The sequence below is a fragment of the Cyprinus carpio genome, chromosome A10, assembly GCF_018340385.1.
Source record: "Cyprinus carpio isolate SPL01 chromosome A10, ASM1834038v1, whole genome shotgun sequence".
Lineage (NCBI taxonomy): Eukaryota > Metazoa > Chordata > Actinopteri > Cypriniformes > Cyprinidae > Cyprinus > Cyprinus carpio.
The window spans coordinates 3,434,971-3,452,571 of record NC_056581.1 but is presented as its reverse complement, the minus strand read 5'-3'; the positions used below and the strand labels follow the sequence as shown (position 1 = coordinate 3,452,571).

At 39.5% G+C, this 17,601-nt stretch overlaps 1 protein-coding gene across 4 annotated transcripts in view; it reads left to right on the top strand.

The window, feature by feature from the left end:
• Window positions 1-2,433, top strand: part of LOC109062760 (COP9 signalosome complex subunit 4-like) — a 3,803-nt gene extending 1,370 nt beyond the window's left edge. For all 4 annotated transcript variants that reach the window (XM_042764753.1, XM_042764754.1, XM_042764750.1 and 1 more), the window contains exons 5-10: window positions 40-193; window positions 1,057-1,207; window positions 1,319-1,489; window positions 1,577-1,692; window positions 1,952-2,036; window positions 2,160-2,433. In XM_042764753.1, the coding sequence (XP_042620687.1) occupies window positions 40-193; window positions 1,057-1,207; window positions 1,319-1,489; window positions 1,577-1,692; window positions 1,952-2,036; window positions 2,160-2,293 (811 nt within the window). In that variant the 3' untranslated portion in view covers window positions 2,294-2,433. The remainder of the gene's footprint in view (window positions 1-39; window positions 194-1,056; window positions 1,208-1,318; window positions 1,490-1,576; window positions 1,693-1,951; window positions 2,037-2,159) is intronic.
• Window positions 2,434-17,601: the final 15,168 nt, after the last annotated feature.

The window sequence follows — 17,601 nt, the reverse complement described above, 5'->3', positions numbered from 1 at the left end:
TGTAGTTCACATCATCTGTTTTGTTTTTTTATTTTACAGACAGTACAATGTGGACTATAAATTGGACACTTATCTGAAAACCGCCCGTCTGTATTTGGAGGATGACGACTCGGTTCAGGCCGAGGCCTACATCAACCGAGCCTCTTTACTTCAGAATGAATCCACCAATGAACAGCTGCAGATTCACTACAAGGTGCACCATCCTTTTAAAAATGTCTTTTTATAGTATACTGTATATAAAAAGCACAGTGTCCAGAAGAGCTGGGTGGTATTTCAAATAAATGATTAGTGATGTGATGATTTTGGTGGAATTTTAAAGAATCGTCAGAATTTAATTGAACAATTTTTTTATTTTTTTTTGTCTGTCCAAAAAGCTTACTAATATACATTAATTAACTGTCTAATAAACTATTTATTAATAAATTCCAGTATTTATTTATATAAAGTTCTCATTTTTTTTAAAATATTTATTTCAACCATTATTAATATATTTAAAATACAGACACAAAATTATTTTCATTTATTGTATGCTTTTATATATTAAAAAAAAAATGTTGATGTTTTATATATAAACTTTTTAAATAAGTTATTATCTACAATATTATAACAGTTGAAATATGCATGTATGAATGTATTAATATATTAATAATATAAATAATTAAATAACTATATTTTAAATTAAATTAATAAATTAAAATATGTGTTGGGTGGGTAAAAAAAAAATAATATATATATATTATATATATATATATATATATATATATATATATATATATATTTGTGTATTATTTATCTTCTTTTCTCTATATATAGTGTAAATAAAAATAACTTTAAATATAAATACATTATATTTATCAATTTCTATAGTTACTTGGCAGTAATTGCTATTTGGTTGAAATGGTTAAAAAAAAAAATGGGGCCAAAACATCCCAATATAAACCCAGTGCATCTTAATACTAATGTCTGTTAGATTTCTAACTGTACAGTATGTGATTTTGTAATGTCTGGCTGCACTATGATTATTGTGAACTGTAATATATTCCATCATGTTTGCAGGTATGTTACGCCAGAGTTCTGGACTATCGGAGGAAGTTCATTGAAGCAGCTCAGCGCTATAATGAGCTTTCTTACAAATCCATCGTCCATGAGACTGAGCGTCTGGAGGCCCTGAAGCATGCGCTTCACAGCACTATACTGGCCTCTGCAGGTACTCTTCATCTATTACATCACTAATGTTAACCTGCTGGAACTGTGTTAAACCGTTTCAGCCTCATTTGAAGCTGGTCACGTTATATAATCAGTTCTTAATGTGTTTAAGGTCAGCAGCGTTCTCGTATGTTGGCTACGCTCTTCAAGGATGAACGCTGTCAGCAACTCGCCGCTTACGGCATCCTGGAAAAAATGTACCTGGATCGAATCATTCGAGGAAACCAGCTGCAAGAGTTTGCTGCCATGCTGATGCCGCATCAGAAAGCCACCACAGCAGACGGTATCACATGTCATACTTTAATACTGTCATTTATTTATGTTCTTTGCTTAGGAAAGCCAATAACTATTACTTGACTAATGCTTTCAGGTTCAAGCATCTTAGACCGAGCAGTCATTGAGCACAACCTGCTGTCTGCTAGCAAACTCTACAATAACATCACATTTGAAGAGTTAGGAGCTCTTCTGGAGATTCCTCCTGCGAAGGTACAGCTGTGCTTGACTTACATTGTTAGGAAACCGAACGTCTATTGTAAATCTAAAGAGTCTCTTCTGCTCACCAAGGCTGCATTTATTTGATCAAAAAAACAGTAATATAGTGAAATATTTTAAATGTTTAAAATCACTGTTGTCTGTTGTAATATATTTTTAGAATGTAATTTATTCCTGTGCTTTAAAGCAATCTCAAGTGTCACGTAATCCTTCAGAAATCCTTCTGTATACAAATCTCTTTGTTTTCCTACAGGCAGAAAAGATAGCGTCACAAATGATTACTGAGGGTCGCATGAATGGATTCATTGACCAGATAGACAGCATTGTCCATTTTGAAAGTAAATTTGGTTTTTGACTGAAATTGTTGGATGAAAACTTAAATTTAAGAGACTTACAATATATATATATATATATATATATATATATATATATATATATATATATATATATATTTCCATCAGCGCGAGAGCCGTTGCCCACCTGGGACAAGCAGATTCAGTCACTGTGCTTCCAGGTGAACAACCTCCTGGAGAAGATCAGTCAGGCAGCACCGGAGTGGACGGCACAAGCCATCGAGGCCCAGATGACCCAATAAACCCTCTTCATGCTCTTCTGTCATCAACACTTTGCTTTCTCTCTTCTCATTGGTCAAAACAGAAAAGACTGATAGTGAGGTTTCATATTTTAAATTTATTGTGTGTGAGTATGGATGCCTATTAAACGGCGTGAAAAATTCCTTGTCTCAAAAATTTTGTCTCTGTTTTGCTTTGCTGCTAGAAACAATCATTATTCAAAATGCCTCGTTTTAATGTTTGATTTCAGTGACAAAAGTTAAAACCATTTACCACAGGGCTCTCAAGTCGCATGCATTCACCATGAGACATGCATTTCAACCAGTTCACACGCCACACCTTGTATTTCTCACGCTGAGAGGTAAGGGATTGTTCCTCTGTATACAGTTAATGGACGAGGCGAGGCATACGAAGGGAAGATCTCTGCCGAGCTGATGAAGAGCTGATCAGACAGTGAGGGAGCTCAGCGTGATTTATGGACTCAGAGCTTGGAGAAACAAACTACATGGTAGTGTTATCATAAATGTCTATACTGTGATACAGATACTGAAATATCTGACACGGTTCCATTACTCATTTTCCACAGTATCTACTGATTATACATTGATACAATCCGCGTCTCTCCTCTTGGACAGTGAGTTTGACACGCATCGCCTCCTGTCCTGGATTAAACTTTGTCAAAACTTTTCAACCATTCAGAATAGATCCACACCTGACCAATGAAAATGCTACTAGAAATTTTATTGGCTGTAAGTGAAATGCATCAGAAAGTCTTTCAACAATCAAAGATGGAACTTTAATTTATTTACAATGTAAGTCTATGCTAGAAGTGTTTCGGAATGGGATAATTGTATGATTTGTAGGCATATAAATATCCTAGTCTATCTAACGGCATCATTGTACAGACACAGGTCAAAGCCATCTGTTGTTCCATTTATTTAAATAAATAACATAAAAAATCTATAAAAAATAATATTTGTTGTCATATTTTGAATACCTCAACTGAATTGAGGTCATTTGTTTTATCATTTTTTATTTTATTACTGTGCGCTTGTATTTTTTTGGTAAATTCAATTCAGTTTGAAATCAAATTTTAAATAATGCTTGCTTTTGCTGTAAGCTTTTGCAACAAAGTTACCCATTTTGTAATTGATCAATGTTTATATGTATGTAAATAAAAGCCTATATTAAAATTAGTTTATCATATAAAGCAAACTTGTCTTTTAGAAGACTTGGATTAAACCATTAAAGCTTGAAGTAATGATTTCCTTGACAAAAAATTATTGGACAAAAAAAAAAGAAAAAATTGAGATCTTAAAATATCAGTATACAGTATAGTTTTGCCAATGGTATTGAAAATGTTTAAAGTCGTCATGAAAGCAAAAATTATCCTACTTACTTTTTTTAGTGCACATTACTAGTCTTGTGGTGAACACTTAAACCGTGCAAGTTAATACACCATGAAAAAAAAATTGTAGGCTTTCCTAATCTTTAATCAAAAACTGAAAATGTGTTCTCACTCTGATGATGTCATGATGATGATGATGCCGATGATGATTTCATTAGCCATTAATGAGCACTATTTAATTAATATTACATATTTAAAGGTATAATATGTAGATTTTCATCGCTAGAGGGTGTGTATTCAAAACAAACAAAGAAACAGAGGCGTAGTTTGATGACGCCATGACTGAGTGTGGATTCATGGGAGTTTGTCGTCTTCATCCCCACAGCTGAAGCAATCCTACGGGACTCAGGCAGAAATCATGTTCATGGATGGGCTAATGTATTAAAGATTTATTAACATCGTAGTATGAAGCAGAGTGAGGCGGAAAGCCGTCAAAGCGAAACGAGGCCGCTCTAATGAGAGACGAGAGTAACACACGGCTCGAAAGCAGCGGAGCTTTTATTATGCCACACTTTAGCGCTTCTGCTCCTTCAGGTCTTGCGTATGTGGGGTAAAGCAGCTAGATACGTTTGAAAGTTCTTTTATAATGCTATTCTGTGAGGTTGTCACCTCTCTAAAAAAATGCACACCATATTAAAACGTATTTGGTGTTTCCATGTTTTCTGCAAAACAAAACCGGAAATCGAGGGTGTGATGTCATTGGCAGGCGACACAATGACACTATGGACACGGTCCGTGTCACTAGTTAAAACGGCTTCTAATCCAGTTTCTCTGGATTTAAACATTCTTCGAAACATTTGGGATAATGTAAGTACACAAGTCAGCAAAATATATAACACTGTGCTAGTAGTTTTTTGATATTTTAATTAAAAAAAACTTACATATTGCATCTTTAAGCTAAGCATTTAAAAAATTGCTGTGCACACTACAGTCTCCATGCTCATAGAGTCTCAGACACTAATATTTTTTTGCTAAATCACTTTCTGGCCATCTGGGATTTCAGTATGGAGATAAAGGTTAGGGTAATAATTTTTTTCAATGTTACATGACATTGTGGGTGTATATTAGCACAGTTTGCTGTTTTCGTGGAGCGTCTGGCAGAGTGTTAGGACCCAGAAGCGGCGAAGTGTGATGTCATAACAAGCAGATATTCGTAACCACTCCTATCCAACTGTGAATCTGCTATGAGCAAGAGGTGGAGTGGAGGTGCACCACAATAAAACAGTAAAGTCATTTGCAACTTCTGGTTCATGGGTACTTTAATATTGATATTTTTTAAGGTACTCAAGTTAGAAATTCCTGTATCATGACCACTAATTCACTTACTTTGTTAATAAGATAAAAGTGGGTTTTGTTCAAAGTAGCTATCCACATAGATCTTCGATATGAATATTTTTTGGTAATTCATTAAGTATCGCCAGCTAAAAAGTAACTAGTACTCTGAGTAGTTTTTGAGAAGAGTACTTTGTACAAACCCGATTCCAAAAAAGTTGGGACACTGTACAAATTGTGAGTAAAAAAGGAATGGAATAATTTACAAATCTCATAAACTTATATTTTATTCACAACAGAATATAGATAACATATCAGATGTTGAAAGTGAGACATTTTGAAATGTCATGCCAAATATTGGCTCATTTTGGATTTCATGAGAGCTACACATTCCAAAAAAGTTGGGACAGGTAGGATTAAGAGGCCAGAAAAGTTAAATGTACATATAAGGAACAGCTGGAGGACCAATTTGCAACTTATTAGGTCAATTGGCAACATGAGTGAGCCTCTCAGAGTGGCAGTGTTTCTCAGAAGTCAAGATGGGCAGACGATCACCAATTCCCCCAATGCTGCGGTGAAAAATAGTGGAGCAATATCAGAAAGGAGTTTCTCAGAGAAAAATTGCAAAGAGTTTGAAGTTATCATCATCTACAGTGCATAATATAACTTTATTTTTAAATGACTTTTTTGCCTCTCAGACCCTGGATTTCTTGTGTGTTACTGAGACTTGGACAAAGCCCGGTGAGTTATCTCCGTTTTCGGAACTGGTGCCTTGCGGCTGTCACTTCTTAAACTCCCCGCGTTTGTCTGGCTGCGGTGGAGGTCTTGCTACTGTTTTTAAAAACACTCTTCACTGTCGATCTCTACCTACCGGCTCCTACCACAGTTTTGAGGTGCAATTGTTACAATTAGTCTCAGTTAACCCCATTGCCATAACTCTAATTTATCGTCCTCCTCAGCAAAATAAGGACTTTCTAAGTGAGCTTGCTGCTCTAATGGGTGATCTAGTTATCAAACATGTCAAAATATTACTGCTGGGTGATTTCAACGTTCATGTTTGCTGTGCTTCCAAACCATATTCAGCTGAATTTCTAAATATGATCGAGTCTTTTGACTTTACTCAGTGGGTTTCTGGTCCAACACATATCCATGGCCACATTCTCGATTTGATTTTAACCCATGGTTTCTCTATTTCGAATATAGAAATCAACAGCGCATTTAGCGCCTCTGACCACATGCCTGTACTTTTTACTGTTCCTCTCACTGGACGCACACTTAAAAATCCATCGCTGGCACGTTTAACTCGTTGTCTTACCCAATGCTCTAGTGAAGATTTTTTTACAGCCTATCACGATGTACGAAACTGCCTGGAATCTGTCTCTACCCTGCATAACCTGGATGCTGATGCACATCTTAATCTTTTTAATTCCACCTGCGCAGATATCATGAATTCTATTGCACCTTTGAGGTACAAAAATCACAAGCCTGTACCAGTGCCCTGGCACACTGACACTACACGTACCCTTTGACTGGTTTGTAGACAGGCGGAGTGCCAATGGAAAAAGGCCATCTGCAGGTTTCGTATGAAATCATGAAAAATGCCTATAAGGTGTTTCAGAAAGCTGCAAAGTCTGCAAAATGCAAACATTTTTCTGAACTTATTTCTAATAATTGCCATAAACCTCAAGTTCTCTATGCTACTATAAACTCTGTTTTAAATCCCTCTGTGCATCCTATTTTAGAGCCCTCTACTGCTCTCTGTGACAATTTTGTAAAGTTATTTGTTGATAAGATCACACTTTTAAGATCTCATTTGTCTAACTCAGTGTATACACATGATGTTCCATTATGTTCTTCCATCTGGTCTGAGTTTGAGTCGATTGATCTGGACACATGTAATGAAATTGTTGGTCACTTAAAACCCACTATCTGTCCACAGGATATTATTCCACCTTCTTTCCTTAGGCAAATTATGGACACAGTTGGACCGGGCCTGTTACTTTTTTAATTAACAAATGCCTGTCAACTGGTTCCTTCCCCAACAGTTTGAAAGTTGCTGTGGTGACGCCATATCTTAAAAAAACTAATCTCGATCCTTCCACTCTTTCTAACTATCGTCCTATTTCTAATCTACCTTTTATTTCAAAGATCCTTGAGAGAGTTGTACTGATTCAATTACAATCATACTTATCCGCAAATTCTCGCCATGCAACATTTCAATCTGGTTTTAAAGCTCTACACAGTACTGAATCTGCTCTTTTAAGAGTGTCAAGTGATATTTTCACTGAAACTGACTCTGGGAAATCAATGGCCTTAGTCTTATTAGATTTGAGTTCTGCATTTGACTTAGTTGACCATGAGGTCCTGTTGCGACGTCTGGAGACATCCGTGGGCTTTCGAGGCGTTGTCTTGCAGTGGTTCTGCTCTTACCTGAACAATAGATGTTTTAGTGTCCGTATTGGTCATCAATCCTCCACTAGTGTACCTCTGAACTGCGGAGTCCCACAGGGATCAATCCTCAGCCCCATATTGTTTATTCTGTATCTGTTACCTCTGGCTTCCATCTTTAATAAATATGAAGTATCCTTCCATCTGTATCCCGACGATACTCAGGTTTATTTTCCTTTAAAACATAACGATAAAAAATGGTCTACAACCCTTGTTTGCCTGTTTAAGTGATCTAAAAAACTCTGGCTTTCAAGTAACTTTTTTAAACCTAAATGAAAATAAAACTGAAATAATTATCTTCGGGCCCAAGGAAAACTGTGTGTTTGATGTTGAGCGTAGTTCTCTCGCACCATATGAAACCCACTGTGCAAGAAATCTGGGCTTTCTGTTTGACCACAACTTAAAATTTGAGAAAACAGATCAGTGCTGTTGTAAAGTCATGCTTTTTTCGGCTCCGCCAACTCTCTAAAGTCAAACCGTTTTTAACTCAGAGTAATCTTCAAGCAGTGATTCACGCATTCGTAACATCACGACTAGACTACTGTAATTCACTTTACTTTGGTCTGTCTCAGTCTTCTCTCTCTCGCCTACAGCTAGTGTAAGAGTTAAAAATTCAACAATTTTGTTTTGTGTTAGAAATGCCCCATGTTAAAGTTCCTGTTGTGATGAGGACTTTTATTCTGATGGGGGGCAAAAGGCGGAAGAGAAGGAGAGAGGAGTAGGTGAATAGAGAATAAAGTTGGGAAAAAGAGCTCGTCAGTATTCGAGGGTTTTATTTCTCAAAACATTCAGATAAAGCCCCGAAAACACCCACAAACGCTCAAGCAAGCGTTACACTGGTGGCAGCGGTGGTTTCGTCGGATATTCGAGTTTCTTTTTTTATTTATGCTTTGTTTTTCGCCGGCGCCTTGAACGAGCGCGGTGTGGACATCTGTGTGATACCAGCGGGACTCCGTGAAGTTCGGTGTGCTGTTAATAAACTAAAGAGATGTCAGACGAGGAAGCCCAAGCGCCGCGGGAGAACAGTGCTCATACCTCGCGGCCGCGCCGTGCACAAACTTCCCCAAAAGACATTCCTTTACCGCCGTCATTTCGCAACGACGGCACTGAGTCCTTTCAGCTGTGGGCTCGTCGTTATGAGGTGATTCAAGAGGCTCGCTATAAAGATAGCGGTGTTGATTTGGATGCAGTGTTAGCAGCAGAGTTTGCCTACTAGACTGCCACCTGAACTGTTCATTGTTTGGGACAATTTTCCATCTGAAATTCAGCACTCGTTTAAAGCAGTGAAAAAAGAATTACAAGAGGCGTTTGGCCAGAAGGATGTCATAGCATCGTTTCAAACATTTCCAAATTCACGCCATAAATTGCCTAATGAACCAATGGAAGTGTATGCAGCAGACATATGTAGACTGGTCAAAGAAGCTTTTTCACGATTTCGAACAGAATGCATCTGAATACATGAAACTATCACGATTTCTGGCGGGTTTAGATCAAGAACTCCAGATCAAGTGCCATGAGAGGGGAGTGAAAACATTCAAAGACGCCTTCCAAGTCGCTACCCAAGCTGAACGGGCACGTACAGCAGCCAAATTAGTACAGCCAGTTTCATCTACAGTAAGAGAGAATTCGATAGCACAGACAGTGAATGTTATTTCTGACTCTGAAACTCTTTTTTTTGAAGCAAGCCGTTGTTGATCTTACAAACACGGTCAAGGATTTAAGTAAGGATGTCTCAGCATTGAAACTTCAGCTGCATGATCATCGCAGCTGATCTCATCAAACCCCATCACCACATCGTCATAGTTCAACAAGGCATGTTAGTCCAACAAGATATGCCACGGAATGGAGTGCATCGTATGATCGTTTATCAACCAAACATCCTGAGACACGTCCTCCATCACCTGGCATCTACAGAAGATCTCCCAGCCGTCGCAGAGACCTTTACAGACAACAGGACGACACATACCCAGCATAATGACAGAGTGGACTTATCACCGCATCGCAGGGAGAGGTTCGAGGATTACTATTCTCCAAAATACTCCACTGCAGCCGGCACTGACCACTACGTGGATTACAGACAGGGACAACGTCGTGACACCATGGCTTCCAACAACTCGTCATTACAGCGACGCAGTCCAAGCCCTCATCACAGGCGTGTCACCTTTGACGACTACCAGGACCATCATTACAGACCTCAGCAGCACAGCCTGGATCATCAGAGTGGTTCATGTGATGTCTACCTGGATCGTCGCACCTATCGTCAGGGAAACTTCCGTTAGCTGATGCAGCGGGGCACACATCAGCTATTTCATCACCAGCCCCAAGTGACACCGAGCAGATGACAGACACCAGACATCCTGAGAATGGATGTTTTCCTGTTGCGGACATGACAGACACTAGTACAGCACACATCAGTGGTATTGTTGAAGGTACTGACATGCACATCATGATAGACACTGGGTCTAGTATTTCATTCATTAATGAAACTACCCGTATGGCAATCCCTTATTTGCGTAAAAGACCACTAAAGAGTACATTCATTCTGTCAAAATCTGTAACTGGTCAGAATTTAGATACTCTGGGAACTGTGACTGTTAACCTCAGATTAGGTACATTGACATTACAGCATGACATGCACGTCATCAGAAATGTGAATCAGGGTATCATACTTGTTTGGGATTTTCTCCAGAAGCACCAAGTGGTCTTGAATGTGGGTAAAAGTATGTGTTGCCTATATGACCAAACCTTTACCACTGTTAAGCAAATCTCAACTTACCCCTGTACATTGTACAGCTCAAATTACTGTGACAACTACCATTCCTGCTCAATGTGAGATGCACTGTATAGCACAACTTATCCCCTCTGCTGTTCATGCAGGTTTAGCAGATGGATACTGTGGGTTGTTTGAGCCATATCTATTTAAGTTGGATGGTATTGCAGTTGCACGAAGCCTTACAATCGCTGCTGAAACGGTCAAACTGTAGTGCGGCTCATGAATCCAACTAACAGCCCTTTTGTACTACAACCAGGTATGCAACTGGGGGAGTTCACTCCAATAAGCTCAGATGATGTTGTTGAGCACTCTGATGTTGTATGTAATGTGTCTACCCCTTCTACACAGGTATCACCTCTTCAATTTGAAGTTCAAAAGGGGGGTCTCTCTGATTCTCAGGTGAAAGAACTGCATTCACTGTTATATGAGTTTTGTGACGTCTTCAGTAAGAACCCTACAGACTTTGGTAGAACAAACATAGTCACGCACAAAATCAATACTAACAATGCAATTCCCATACAGAAACGTGCATATCGCACTTCACCTCAGATGCAGGAGGTGATTCAGGCACATGTGGATGACATGGTGGCAGAAGGCATTGTGGAAGCCAGTCATAGCCCTTGGGCTGCGCCTATCGTTATGGTCCGGAAAAAAGATGGCACCTGGCGCTTTTGCGTAGATTATAGGGGCCTTAATTCTGTCACCATTAAGGATGCCCATCCATTGCCTAGAATGGATGACACCTTGGATGCACTAAGAGGTTCATCTATATTCAGTACTATGGATCTTTCATCCGGATATTGGCAAGTGCAGCTTCATGAGGCAGATAAAACCAAAAACAGCCTTTCACCACGGGTCGCTCTTTGTATCAGTTTACAGTGATGCCGATGGGCCTTGTCAATGCTCCACCCACTTTTCAACACTTGATGCAGTTAGTGCTGCATGGCCTGTCCTGGAAAACATGTCTTGTATATTTAGACGATATTATTGTCTATAGCAAGAGTTTCAGTGAGCATATACAGCACTTGAGAGAGGTTTTCCAACGTTTTTGAGGGCAGCAAACCTGAAGCTAAAAACCTGCTAAATGCTCTTTTGCTCAACCACAAGTGACATTTTGGGCCATGTGGTATCATCTGCAGGGTCTTCAGCCAGATGGGAAAAATATTCTGAAGGTCAAGGATTGGCCCATTCCAGGAAGTCCTACCTAAAGAAGTTCGAGCCTTCTTAGGTTTGTGCTCATATATTACAGGCGTTTCATTCACTCCTTTGCTCAAATTTCAGAGCCACTGCATGCTCTAACTCAGAAAGGGAAGTTGTTTGTTTGGACTGAGACAGAACAGGAAGCTTTCAATTCCCTGCGACATGCACTGACCAATGCTCCAATTCTTTCTTACCCAGACTTTTTAAAAGAGTTTTTACTCTTTACAGATGCTTCTAACACAGCCATTGGGTGTGTTCTATCTCAGTTGAATGCTGACAACAAAGAAAGTGTCATCGCTTATGGTAGTCATGTTTTGACATCTACAGAGAAACGATGGTCCACCTATGACAGGGAGTTGTGGGCTATCGTTTGGTCCATTCGCCATTTCCGTCAGTACCTCATGGGGCACTCTTTTCGGATCATCACAGATCATAAGCCCCTTGCTTAGTCTTAGGCGAATGGTTTTGGATGGTGATCCAACGGGTCGCAGAGCAAGGTGGGCTCTAGAGATTGAACTCTATGACTGGACTGTTGAGTACCGGCATGGTCATAAACATGCCAACGCAGATGCCATGTCTCGTAGACCTGACAAAGAGAGTAGGGAGATTGCTAATAATTCTGAGATCAAGTCTGTCCATTTAGTGACCACTTCAATGCAGACTGAGGTCACCGAACCATATTCTACTCCTGTGCAGCCTGCTTCTTCTGATAAATGTTCTGGGTTTGAACCTTCAAATTCTGCTTTCCCTACCTGTTCCAGCGTTGCATGCCTGGGTATGGGTAGTGAAGATATACAGCAGGCTCAGACAGCTGATCCTGTCCTAAGCGTTGTCGCTGAATGGGTATCAAGTAAGAAGAGACCTACATATGCAACTCTGAAAGGAACTGCTAGCGAGCTGAGGTATTTCTGGAAAGAGTTTCCCAAGGCTTACTTTTGTGGATTCTGTTCTTTGCCGTAAAGTTAGACCCCCACCAGGTGATCAGATCTTGCAGGTTGTAGTTCCACCTGCGCTGCAACCAGTAGTGTTTGAGAATTTGCATGGTCACTCACTTTCTGGACATTTCAGTGCACAAAAGACATTGCAGCGTGCTCTGGTGAGATGTTTTTGGCCCCACATGTCTAGGGACATTACACAATGGGGTGCTCAATGTCAAGGCCTGTGAATCAAGGAGACCGCCAACGCCTCATCAGCAGGCACCAATGCAAAACATAATTGTAAGCATGCCTTTTGAGAAAATTGCTGCTGATCTAACGGAGTTGCCTGTTACTCAAAAAGGGAACCGTTATGTTCTTGCTGTAATGGACTACTTTACAAAATATCTCAACCTCTATGCAGTTGCTGATCAACGTGCAACGACCATCGCTAAGTGTTTGTTTGAAGATTATGTGGGCCAGCATGGAGTGCCCCAGAGTTTGCATACTGACCAAGGGCGGCAGTTTGACTCTGACTTGGTGAAAGAACTGTGCTCCCCTACTTGGGATTCATAAAACAAGGACATCCCCATATCATGCTATGTCAGATGGCATGGTGGAACGTGCCAATAGATCTATAAAAGATCAGCTTGCAAAGTACCTGTATACCAAAGGGGGAGAATGGGATGACCACTTAAAACAGGTTTTGAATTTGCTTACAATACAAGTGTTGTCATTCATCGACCAAACATACACCCCTTTCTCTTGGCACATGGCCGAGAAGCTCGCCTTCCTGCTGATTTTCTTCTGGGTGTTCCCATAGCACCTTCTAGAGCTTCCCCAGGAACCCCAAATGAATATGCACATTCTATGCTTGGCCGATTACGTTCTGCTTTCAACACTGTTGCAGACAATATCCAGTCAGCTGGAGCACAGCAAAAGCATTACTATGACCGCCATATCCGCCATATAGCTTATCAGCCTGATGATCTCGTATGGGTTGATCTTCCAGCTATGTCAAGACACAAACTCTCTCCAAAATGGACTGGACCATATAGGGTCTTGAGCAGATTGGATTCATCCACAGGTGACATTGGAGTGACATATAAAGTGTTAGATCTGCTTGATCCTAGGTCAAAGCCTAAAGTGATTCACTATAATCGGCTAAAACCTTACCGCTCTGTGTGGTTTCCTGAACCACGTCCAGTTCTGATATCCCCTCAAAGTGGACGCCCTCCGCTTACAGCGCTATCAGGGTCCAGACCTTATGTTCTTCAAGATTCATCATTGCCCAAGTCTGTAAGACCCATTCAATATGTGCAAGAGAGGGATGGTACATTACCTTCTGTTCAGAATGAACTGTCTGAGGGGTCTAGAGCTAAATTGCCAGTAGAAATCTCTGGTGAAAAACCAGTAGAGGGCATGACAACAAGGTCAGGACGTTCTGTGTGTCCTCCAATACGTTATAGGGAATTATAATGTCTTTATTTATCTACTATAGTGTTTTTTTTCCTTCCCATTTGCTAATACATTCATGGCATTTTGAAGGGTATGATAGAAAACACAGTGGAAGAATGTCAAGTGAGGTTAGAAACATAACACATTCAAGTTATTTGTATGTTGTAAAAGTTTACTGTTGTTGAAACTTTGGAATTGTATTTTTTTTTTTTTTTTTTGTACCTGAATGTGTTTTGTGTTGGACTTACAAAGGTCTGGAAAGCTTACATTGTTACAAATATATGATTTCGTTGTGGTTTTTCAGGAAACGAGGACGTTTCTTTTCATAAGGGGGAAGTAGTGTAAGAGTTAAAAATTCAACAATTTTGTTTTGTGTTAGAAATGCCCCATGTTAAAGTTCCTGTTGTGATGAGGACTTTTATTCTGATGGGGGGCAAAAGGCGGAAGAGAAGGAGAGAGAGGAGTAGGTGAATAGAGAATAAAGTTGGGAAAAAGAGCTCGTCAGTATTCGAGGGTTTTATTTCTCAAAACATTCAGTTAAAGCCCCGAAAACACCCACAAACGCTCAAGCAAGCGTTACACTAGTGCAAAACGCAGCAGCTAGACTCCTCACTGGGACACGCAAGTATGAGTCGATCACCTCTATTTTATTCAAACTCCATTGGCTACCTGTTAAATTTAGAATTGATTTTTAAAATTTTACTTTTTTGTGTATAAAGCTCTTAACAATTTGGCCCCTCAGTACCTGACTGGTATGGAAGCAGATTAGTCTCAAATATAATTCACGCAAAAAACACGATTCACACATGCGTAGACAATTTCACATGCATGAAACCTAATTCACGTACACACAAAAAAAATTCACGCGCGTGAAGCCAATCAGATGCGAGCTTACCATTCAACCAATCATATCATAAGCCACTGAGAGTGCATTCAGAAGCTCGCAGGCAATTGGGGAGACGTCAAGAGAGAAGCCCATAGAAGCCCTGGTGTTACATTTTAAAATACTATACAAAATAATCAGAATACTTACTCCTGCTCATTTTTAGCACACGCTAAAAATGGGCTTCACTTGTCTCAATTGAGTTCCAATGGGGTCGCTGTGTCCATTTCTTTTACTGTCTATGGGATAACTGATGTAAAGGCTTAATTGTTCTAATTAATCCATATTGCGCAAAAGGTGCGCAGAATCGTGCTCCTTGAATGCACTCTCAGTGGCTTATGATATGATTGGTTGAATGGTAAGCTCGCATCTGATTGGCTAAAGAGTATGACAGACCCACGTGGGAAGAGAGCTCTGCCAGAAAGTCTCAAAAAACACACACACAAATCCGAGTGGATTCGTAGTAAATGACTATTTGTACATTCAGACACTCGTACATTTTAAACATTCAAAGGTTTTTGTGCATAGTTGTATATCTACGAATTGTGTTTTGCATTTGTGAAATGTATTTTATGAATATATAATTTTATTTTGCGCATGTGAATTGCTTTTTGTGAATGTTTTTGTTTTTTTTCACGCGCGTGAATTTTTTTTTTGTGTACGTGAATTAGGTTTCATGCATGTGAAATTGTCTACGCATGTGTGAATCGTGTTTTTTGCGTGAATTATATTTGAGACTAATCTGCTTCCATAGACTGATCTGCTCTGTCCGTACACTCCTTCTCGTACTTTGAGATCCAGCGACCACTGCCTTCTCATGCCTAGATCCAGGCTTAAAAAACGAGGTGACCGTGCTTTTGCGGCTGCAGGTCCAAAACTTTGGAACAGTCTGCCTCTCTATATCAGACTGGCTCCCTCAGTTTCCATCTTCAAATCTTCTTAAAGACTTTTTTGTTTTTCTCTTGCTTTTCATGCTTATTGACTCTGATACGATTACTAAATTATTTTTTCTTTTGTTTTACTTTTTTAGTTGTTTCTTTTGTCCTGTACTGCTCTGCATTTTATTCTCTGCTATGTACAGCACTTTGGTCAGCCTTGGTTGTTTTTAAATGTGCTTTATAAATAAATATTTTTGTATTGTATTGTATAATATCATCCAAAGATTTAGAGAATCTGGAACAATCTCTGTGCGTAAGGGTCAAGGCCGGAAAACTATACTGGATGCCCGTGATCTTCGGGCCCTTAGACGGCACTGAATCACATACAGGAATGCTACTGTAATGGAAATCACAACATGGGTTCAAGAATACTTCCAGAAAACATTGTCGGTGAACACAATCCACCGTGCCATTCGCCGTTGCCGGCTAAAACTCTATAGATCAAAAAAGAAGCCATATCTAAACATGATCCAGAAGCGCAGGCGTTTTCTCTGGGCTAAGGCTCATTTAAAATGGACTGTGGCAAAGTGGAAAACTGTTCTGTGGTCAGACGAATCAAAATTTGAAGTTCTTTTTGGAAAACTCAGGTGACGGACTCAGGGAAGACCTTGCATTTTCCAACATGACAATGCCAGACCACATACTGCATCAATTACAACATCATGGCTGCGTAGAAGGAGGATCCGGGTACTGAAATGGCCAGCCTGCAGTCCAGATCTTTTATCCATAGAAAACATTTGGCGCATCATAAAGAGGAACATGTGACAAAGAAGACCTAAGACAGTTGAGCAACTAGAAGCCTGTATTAGACAAGAATGGGACAACATTCATATTCCTAAACTTGAGCAACTTGTCTCCTCAGTCCCCAGACGTTTGCAGACTGTTATAAAAAGAAGAGGGGATGCCACACAGTGGTAAACATGGCCTTGTCCCAACTTTTTTGAGATGTGTTGATGCCATGAAACTTAAAATCAACTTATTTTTCCCTTAAAATGATACATTTTCTCAGTTTAAACATTTGATATGTCATCTGTTGTATTCTGAATAAAATATTGAAATTTGAAACTTCCACATCATTGCATTCTGTTTTTATTCACAATTTGTACAGTGTCCCAACTTTTTTGGAATCGGGTTTGTACTTTTACTTAAGTATTGTTTTGACACGAGTACTTTTATTTGTAATTGAGTATTATTTCAGCAGTGTTGCAGTACTTGTACTTAAGTACAAATTTTCAGTACTCTTTCCACCTTTGCTGCCGAGTTCATAGCTGTCTCAAGTTATACAGATTTAAATGTCACCTATCAGCTAATCAGAATTTAGAATTTGTAGTTTTCGGGCTAAATTAAGTGATCCCGTTGCAAGCACGTTAGTTACTAGGCAACAAGGATGTGCACACTCACACAGAATGGAAGTTGGAAGAGCAAGATCCGATGAATGCGATAGGTAACCACTTAATTTCTTTTTACGATTCCTGAACAAAATCCCTTGCCTGTGATCAAAGATACTGTGATAAAGTGAGACTGAGCATCTGGAGGCCCTGAAGCATGCACTTCACTGCACTATACTGGCCTCTGCAGGTACTCTTCATCTATTACATCACTAAAGCTGCTGTATGCTTAAAGGGGTCATATGATGCGATTTCAAATTTTCCTTTCTCTTTGGAGTGTTACAAGCTCTTGGTGAATAAAGAAGATCTGTAAAGTTGCAAAGACTAAAGTCTCAAATCCAAAGAGATATTCTTTATAAAAGTTAAGGGTCAACCACACCCCCCTGAAACGGCTCGTTCTAACACACCCCCCACATATCTACGTCAGTATGTGGGAAGATTTCCATAACGCCGCCCAGATGTTCACACAAAGAAAGAAGGCGCACCTTTTATTCTCACACATGCATGTGTATTTATGCATGTGTTTAAAGCTCCATTAAATTTTACTGTGGTAGAAAGTGTCATCTATTTCCAGATAAGTATTTGTCATTAACATAAAATTTCAACTAAACGTTTCCAGCATGTTGTGACATGATATGCTGAATCTATC